General features: G+C 37.4%; 1 protein-coding gene across 2 annotated transcripts in view; it reads right to left on the bottom strand.

Annotated features, from left to right (window-relative positions):
- Positions 1–9,334, bottom strand: part of nmd3 (NMD3 ribosome export adaptor) — a 65,220-nt gene that overhangs the window by 4,462 nt on the left and 51,424 nt on the right. For both annotated transcript variants that reach the window (XM_043702132.1, XM_043702131.1), the window contains exons 12-14: positions 7,618–7,730; positions 5,907–5,979; positions 3,065–3,171 (exon numbers count right to left, since the gene is read on the bottom strand). In XM_043702132.1, coding sequence (XP_043558067.1) covers positions 3,065–3,171; positions 5,907–5,979; positions 7,618–7,730 — 293 coding nt within the window. The remainder of the gene's footprint in view (positions 1–3,064; positions 3,172–5,906; positions 5,980–7,617; positions 7,731–9,334) is intronic.

Raw genomic sequence — 9,334 nt, 5'->3', positions numbered from 1 at the left:
GAGATCTAACCTTGCTAATCAGTCTCCCATGGGGAACCTTGTCAAATGCCTTACTGAAGTCCATATAGATCAATCTACTGCTCTGCCCTCATCAACCTTCTTTGTTACTTCTTCAAAAAACTCAATCAAGTTTGTGAGACATGATTTCCCACGCACAAAGCCATGCTGACTATCCCTAATCAGTCCTTGCCTTTCCAAATACATGTACATCCTATCCCTCAGGATTTCCTCCAACAACTGCCCACCACTGATGTCAGGCTCACTGGTCTATAGTTCCCTGGCTTGTCCTTACCACCCTTCTTAAACAGTGGCACCACTTTAGCTAACCTCCAGTCTTCCGGCACCTCACCTGTGACTATCGATGATACAAATATCTCAGCAAGAGGCCCGGCAATTACTTCTCTAGCTTCCCACAGAGTTCTAGGGTACACCTGATCAGATCTTAGGGATTTATCCACCTTTATGCATTTCAAGACATCCAGCATTTTGCAAGGTGTCACCCATCTATTTCGCTACTTTCTATAGCTTCCATATTGTTTTCCACAGTAAATACTGATGCAAAATACTTGTTTAGTATCTCCCCTATTTTCTGCTGCACTACACAAAGGCTGCCTTGCTGATCTTTGAGGGGCCCTATTCTCTCCCTAGTTACCTTTTTTCCTTAATGTATTTGTAAAATCCCTTTGGATTCTCCTTAAGTGTATTTGCCAAAGCTATCTCATGTCCCCTCTTTTCCCTCCTGATTTCCCTCTTCAGCATACTCCTACTGCCTTTATACTCTAAGGATTCACTCCATCTATCCTGTCTATACCTTACATATGCTTCCTTCTTTTTCTTAACCAAACCCTCAATTTCTTTAGTCATCCAACATTCCCTATACCTACCAGCCTTTCCTTTCATCCTAACAGGAATATGGTTTCTCTGGATTCTCGTCATCTCATTTCTGAAGGCTTCCCATTTTCCAGCCATCCATTTACCTGTGAACATCTGCACCCAATCAGCTTTTGAAAGTTCTTGCCTAAATACCGTCAAAATTGGCCTTTCCCCAATTTAGAACCTCAACTTTTAGACCTGGTCTATCTAACCTAAATCTAGCTGAATTTTCAAGATTATGCCCACGTTCTGGCTTTCCCCAAAGGCAACAGTACTTATACCTTTAAATCTCTTCCATTTTAATTCCCGCTCAAATCATCCTTTAAACAGTTAGACTCAACGGAAAGCAAGTCAAATTTAGTAAACGGTATCGCAAGGATGCGTCAGCACTGCAAACTCACCTCGGACAACACACCTATTTGAATACCATACTCAGATAGGGTCTGAACAAAGTTCTCTGAATAGCTAAACAATCTAATGCCTTCAGATAAAAGCCAACATTGCATGAACCTTCTGGATTACTTCCACACTTAAAACTAATTCAGTAGACAACAATCGCTGTTGCTTTTTAGCTCCTCGTCTCCCACTAAGAAAACTTCTGAAAAGCGGTGTGGACTTGTTGGGCCGAAGGGCCTGTTTCCACACTGTAATGTAATCTAATGTAATCTAATCTAATCTAATCGCTGTTGCTTTTTAGCTCCTCGTCTCCCACTAAGAAAACTTCTGAAAAGACATCTTGAAAATAAAATTTATTTTATTATAAGTAAATCCATTCAGTTCCTATAGTTTACTTTGCAATGCCAGAATGTAGCCAGTTTTCCATTGTGATAACAGATGCTTGATTATTTAACAAGTCTAGCATGTTTAATGACCTGTGGAAAAAAATGAACGAGAAAGATCTTCTTTATATACCATTATAATACATATGGATTTTGCAGACAGTGACAAATTAACTGCACCTTTTGCTGATTTTGAAGAAAATTCCTCAAAAGGTCTGATGACTTGATACGCTAATTTCCCTTTACCCAGTGCTGATATCAATTTGGCACCAAGGCAAGAGGTTCACAAAGCATGCAGCAGCTGTGATATCATCAAACAAGGTCAGCAACCAATCATAACTGTTTCAGGGACAGCAACACAAGTGATAAAAATCACAACATTTTCAGTTTACTGTTACAGATAGCAAAATAAATGGGCAGGGCATACAGATGGGATTAAGATAGAAGCTGAAACGTCAAATAAACTTCTAAAAATCATTTAATGTTGGATTGATCACAATGGAGAAATTTGACTTTTAACAAATATTCACCTACTCTTCCAGGGCATTATGAACCTTAGTACCCTATTAAAAATCCAGTGAAACTACATGCAACAAAGTCCAACGATGTCAAGCTATTTTACAGCAAGGCTAAGAGCTTAAAATAACAAATAACATTAGTTCAGTGACTCCTAATTGGTTTAATTCTGGGAGAGCTTAACGATCTGGAGAAGCTTAGAATCACTTGTCAGCAACTTCTGGATTCCAATATGTACTAGCACAACTTGCCACCAGTTTCACAATAACAACAAAATCTAGCTTTAGTGTCATTATAACTGAAAAGTTCGAAATTTTATGAATGGAAACTATTGTACTGAACAATTTTTTTTACTTCATCCAGATAAAATCATTTTTAAAATTGGTCTCAATAAATATCTAAACATATGGCAAAACAGCTCAAGGTTAGCACTGTATAGCACTTCTGTAAAGGAACTTTGCATGCATGTGTCCAATTATCTCTTTGAATTTAAATTCTTTCAAAAAATTAAATGGTGAATTTTATTGGTACAACTCCTGGGTTTCCAAAAGAAAAAGCATGAATGATCTGACTTTGTACACACGGTAAGAGCATAATCAGGGCGTAACAAAAAAAATCTTGCACATATATACATTCCAACAGGCAACATTTTCCAAAAAATGTTTGGGTTGGCCAATTTAGATTTGATACTGCAGCTTTAAGGAACACATTTTCATTTGTTTTAAAGTTACTTTGAAAGTAATAGCCCCATAAATATATTGTGATCTGACAAGAAAAACAAGACCATATTCAAACAAAAACAAACATTGCTGGAAAAGCTCAGCAGATCTGGCAGAATCTGTGGACAGAAATCAGAGTAACATTTCAGATTGAGTGACCCTTCCTCAGAACCATACCTTTCATCATCTGTGCCCATGTCGTCATGATCCTTGTCCAATTCTTTAAGCTTCCAGTTCCTCCGATGTTGCCTCCTACCCCGATCAAAGCTCTTTTTAATCAATACCTAGAGGAAAATGGATTATAGGTTAACAGACATTAACTAGTCAATTATTTATAGATATTCACATTGATCGATGTAACAAAACAGGACATAGGAACTAAAGTAGGTCATTTAGCTGCTGAGCCTGTCCCATCATTCAATACAATCATGGCTGACTGAATGTTCTAATGCTTTTTTTAAAAAAGAAATATTCATTCACATTTATATTCATTCATTTAATAAATGGGCTAGTATTCATTGCCTATCCCAGAGGACAGTTAAGAGTCAACCACATTGTTGTGGGTCTGGAGTTATATACTCTGGAGTAGGCTAGACCAGGTAAGGATGGCAGTTTCCTTCCCTAAAGGACATTAGCGAGCCAGCTGAGTTTTTCCAACAATTGACAATGGATTCACAGTCATCACTGGACTCTTGATTCCAGAATTTTATTGAATTTAAATTCCACCATCTGCCATGGCAGGATTCAAACTTGGGTCCCCAGAACATTACCTGAGTCGCTGAATTAATAATCCAGTGATAATAATACTAGGCCACCACTTCCCCAAAATATATGGCTATGTAGCTCAAGGTTTTACCCACACTGTCTCCTTAAGTCTATATGCCACTGGTAATCAGAAATCTATCCATCTCAACCTTAAACATACACACTCAATGACTGAGCTTCCATTGCTGTGTCTATGGTAAATAATTCTTTATAAAATTTCTAGTACTTTTCGCCACTAACTGATGCAAGGCTAACAGATCTGCAGTAACCAGGTTTCTCTCTTGTGCCCTTTTTAAAAGTTAGGGTAGCATTTGCTATCTTCCAATCTGCAGAAATCATTCTAGAATTGATAGAATTTTCTAAAATAATCATCAACACATCAAGTATCTCTTTAGCCACCTCTTTCAACAGTCTGGGATGTAGATGAAAAATAAAAATATTTCACTTGAAAACCTTGAGTTGAAATCATTTAAGTAAAAGAACTGTGGATCCTGAAGATCTGAAACAAAAGAGGGACTGAAATGTTAACACTGCTTTCTCTCCACAGATTCTGCCAGACCTGTTGAGTTTCTCTAGCAATTTCTGTTTTTGTTTAAAGTCAGTTAGCTTATTTAAGTTCACTGAATAATGAGCACTGCATGCTCCAAACTACTCAAACTTTGATTGTTAGGAAAGGCTAAAAAAAGTATTAATTGAACCACAACATACAAAAGTGTCCCTAAAATAATTTATAATTATGCAATAAAAAAAGGAGAAAATGAAAACAAAAATAGTTGCACTAATGCCAATCAAAAACAAGTCAAAGAAAACTGAGAAAGTAAATCACATGTCCTCAACTGATGACCATAATGAGGACAATGTAAGGAACATAAAGTACACTAGATTGTTGGTCCAGATTGGTACAATATGCAAAAACTTCCTGCAGTAAAAAAATGTAAAATAACCACACTGTCCAATACTAAGAACAAGAAAATTATTACACTGAACTGTTGATATAATATTTTGAAAGAAGAATAAATTTGGCACACAACTATCTGGAAAATAAATGGGTAGAACTTTTAACTTTATTAAAAATGTTGAGATCCTCTCGCAATTCTTGGAGAGGAAGCAGAGTCAACGTTTCTGGTTCAGTGAACCTTCTTCAGATCAGTTCTGGAGAAGGGTCGCTGTGCCTGAAACGTTAATTGTTTTCTCTCCACAGATGCTATCAGACCTGAATTTTTCCTAAACCAGAAACAGAAATTGCTGACTCCCAGCATCAACAGTTCTTTGATTTTTTTTCTTCTCACCTTCCTTCAGAAACAAAACATTTGTGCCAGCCAACTCTCATGGGTGTTTAGATTAGATTAGATTAGATTACAGCGTGGAAACAGGCCCTTCGGCCCAACAAGTCCACACCGCCCCGCCGAAGCACAACCCACCCATGCCCCTACATTTACCCCTTACCTGACACTACGGGCAATTTAGCATGGCCAATTCATCTAACCTGCACATCTTTGGACTGTGGGAGGAAACCGGAGCACCCGGAGGAGACACGGGGAGAACGTGCAAACTCCACACAGTCAGTCGCCTGAGGCGGGAATTGAACCCGGGTCTCAGGCGCTGTGAGGCAGCAGTGCTAATCACTGTGCCACCGTGCCCCCCCCCCCCCCACCCCACTGTTTACTACTCACATAAACAGCAGGATCAGTGCTATCTGCTTTTTATACTTATTCACATCCTGGAGAACACAAACCTCAAAACAACTAGTCTGATCATCCTTCAAGTATAGCCTGCCCTGCATTTGGTGCAGTCTGTAGGTCACCATTCCTTCACTGTCACTGCATCAATATCCTAGAATTCCCTTAAACCGTAGCACAAGGACAATAGCAATTCATGAAGGCTCATCATTGTCCAGGGCTGAAAATAACTGCAACTTTGCCATGTTCAAGAATAAAATAAGTTTCAAATATTAACTGTAATGGTTTCTTCACATTTTAAAATGAGCACTAATTAAGGGAGAAACCAAATTAGTCAAAAGCTTTTGGATCAGAGTTTAACAGTGGAGCATTTTCAGCATATTGTTCACTATTACCAGTATGATGTTTAATTTGTTAATAGGGATACACAGCCACTGAATAACTCCCATCACAACATTCAGTTTAAGAATACATTCACTTCCTTTTTCCAAAAAAACGAAATTTTATCTTTAAAAGCTCCACATTTACCAAAGTATTTATATTCTTTTAAAATATTGCATGAGGATGTTTCTTACCACATCAGGAATATGTTGAGCATTCATTTTGTTCACACACTCATCATTGAGGTTTGAATTAACTAAATCAAACCTAGAAATTAAAAATAATATTATTCATATGTTTCAGCACCCATACACAAACAATTCAATCACCACTTAATTCAGCAAACAATAGCTTTCATACAACCAAACATTTATTCTAAATACTTCCAGAGCTGCTTTAGCCATTTAAATTTGTTCAGCCATGTGTTAATTTGCTATTCCCCCATGAATATTGTTACAACTGAAGTTGGTGGGGTGCACTGATTCCTTTCTAACCCCAATCCTCCAATGGACAACAAATTTTAAATTGACCCTAACTTGAGAGCGGCATGGTGGCTCGGTGGTTTGCACTGCTGCCTCATAGTAGCAGGACCCTGATTTGATTCCAGTCTCAGGCAACGGTCTGTATGGAGTTTACACGTTCTCCCCCCAGCTGTGTGGGTTTCCTCCTGGTGCCCCAGTTTCTTCCCACAGTCCAAAGATGTGCAGGTTAGGTAGATTGCCATGCTAATTTGCCATAGTATCCAGGGTTGTGTTGGTTAGGTGGGTTAACCATGGGAAATGCAAGGTTACTGGGATAGGATAGGAGTGTGGACTTGGGTGGTATGCTTGATGACTTGATGAGCTGAATGGTTTGCTTCTACACTGTAGGGTTCTATGTTCTGGTGATATGGGCAATTATAAAAAGGTTCTTGACTGTGTCTCGTTTAGCATTAGAAACAATTCGGCCAGGTTGCCTTCATAAAGAATTTGCAGTTAATCACAGACAAAACTGATATAACTATGCACAAAATATCAAATTGTGGGATCCAGATAGCTTGCACTGCAAGATCAAATCTAGAACATAACAGCAACAATATTTTAGGTGATTTAGGATGCCCTAAATTTTTTTTAAAATCTATTTTTCTAATCAACCTGTTCACAGATATTATTACACACATCTGGTGCAGTGGGGGTTGAACCTGGGCCTCCCAGACCAGGGTAGGGACATTACCTCCACACCACACAAACGCCCCTGAAGCATGACTGTAGATGCTATTGATATGGGTGTAATTGAACAAAGACCTGTAGTTTCTTGTAACTTTAGTGAGTATAGGAGTCAGACAGAAAAGTAAAATTAAGCTGAGTGTTATCCAAAGTATTACTGACTGGTGGAGCAAGCTCAATGCATCACATGGTCCTTTTTTAAAATGTTTTTACAAATGAAAATCGCTGACAGACTTTAGTGGCATTCACAACACCACCACTTAGTGGCCGTTGGACACCAATTACAATTCAAGAGGCAAAATTTGGTAAAGTACTAGTAGTTTTCCTATTCTAAATAATGGCATGACTGAAAAATAATGAAACATGAAGGAACACTGTTGATGGAAAACTCAACATTTGCAAAATGTTTAATGTTAAATATTAAAAATGAGTTTAAAAGGTGCTTTACACTTCATGAATATAGATGAAAGTTAATGAATGTTAAATGAGTAACTTGTGAAAGAAAACAATACATTCACAGATTTTAATGCATTTTAAAACATGCTTCACATTATATTGCAACAAAGAGAATTCACATCTTAACTCTTACAAATTCACACAGCTACACCAAAAAAAACCAAAAATCAACATCCGTGGGCAAAAATCGCACATCTGCAATTTTAACTATGACTATTAAAATAAAATATAGGAAATTACTGACCCCAACACCAGATCTCCACAATTAAGCAAATGCCCCAAATGAGTACGGCAATGGTACTGTTGGTCAGTGTTCATCTCTGATGTTTTCTGTACCCAGACCTCAGCCAATGTGTGCTAGAATGAAAATTGAAAAAAATAAGTTATAAGCAAAATCAATGTGATAATTTGAATTCCCCTAGAATGTGGTAATTCTTTCCCCTAGAAGATAATTTTAGCTACAGGGAACAATAAAAAGGTACTGCAATACATGACATTTTCATATGTCACAGAAATCACAACCACAACTGTCACAAAGCAGGATGTTATTCTGCCCAATGTGTTTACACAATCTTCCATTGGCACTCAGTCATACAGCTCATTCATAATGTATTTTCCTCAAACCTTTGCACACTGGATGATTACACGAAGAAATGATGCCCCACTGAATGCCCTCAATTTAGTCTGCCTCTACCATCTATATTTCACATCCAAAAATGAATTGAGAGAAAGTGTTTTGCTCAAGTGAATGCAAAACACTTCAAAACTTGGCCCTCTCTCTTTCAATTTTCTTATGAGCATGAACAGTTTTCCCCTATCTACTCTATCCAGACTTCTCAAGAGTTTGAAAATGTCTATCAGATGGTCTTTTAGGCTTCTTCTCGACAACAACAGTCTCAACCTCTATCTATCCTCGTGACTGAACTCTTTCATCCATGGAACCACTTTTGTAAATCTCTTCTTCACATTCTATTTACTCTTATTTATTTTTATATTTACTTTAATGTATTCATGATTACAACAAAAAAATCAGAGGTAAGTCCTGCAAATGTTATGCAGCTGCAATAGTACAATATAAGAAAATGTATAAAAGGTTTGCTAATGGCATACAAAGCAACTGAACACATTTTTGCTACTTTTTGAAATAAATAATTAGGCTCATGTGTTGCATTATAATACTGGAGCATTACTTTCCTAACTGCAGCGCAAAGAAGTTTCTCAAATAAAAGCAAAACACTACAGATGCTGGAGATCAAAAATTAAAACAAGGTGATGGAGAAAGAAACAAAGTTAATGCTTTGAATCCAATATGCTCTTTTTTTTTAAAAACCATTCCCTATTCTCCAATGTGAACACCCAAATGCACTGAAGCACTGGATTTAAGGCAGACCTTGTATTATCGACATCTACTTGGATGCTATGAAACTGTTAAAAATAGCAAAGTATGAATAATAGAGAGCTGCACATATAATACAATACATTCTCTGTATCTGCAAAACCATGAATTGCAAATTCGCAAGCTGCACCAAAAAATAACAAAAATCCAAATCGTTGGCAAAGATCGTGCATCTGCGATTTTAAAGCCATTTTCAAAATGAGCTCTGCAATCGCAAATTTCATCATTCGCAAGGGTTGTCAAGAACAGAACCCTTATAGATACACAGGAATGACTGTATAGATTTGTTCAATAGCAAAATTTCTCCAAGTAATTCCTGCACAATTTCATTATCAACCGGTGGTTTTGGTCATTGTGGGGAGGGTGCTCTCAATGCAATAGGAGAAAAAGTGTCTGATATATGTAAAAGACAGCAGAGCACGATTTTTAAAAATCCTTTTATTCCTCCAAGTGTTTGCTGACTCCAACGATCCGCCAATAATTACTGTAAATGCATACCTCAAAAAGCCAACTCCAAAACAAATTTAAGAAACTACTTTGCTTGACACGGTTTTGAAAACATATA

This window comes from Chiloscyllium plagiosum, chromosome 13 (genome assembly GCF_004010195.1).
Source record: "Chiloscyllium plagiosum isolate BGI_BamShark_2017 chromosome 13, ASM401019v2, whole genome shotgun sequence".
Taxonomy (NCBI): domain Eukaryota; kingdom Metazoa; phylum Chordata; class Chondrichthyes; order Orectolobiformes; family Hemiscylliidae; genus Chiloscyllium; species Chiloscyllium plagiosum.
The sequence above is the reverse complement of the archived record's forward strand: the minus strand, read 5'-3'. Positions and strand labels throughout refer to the sequence as shown.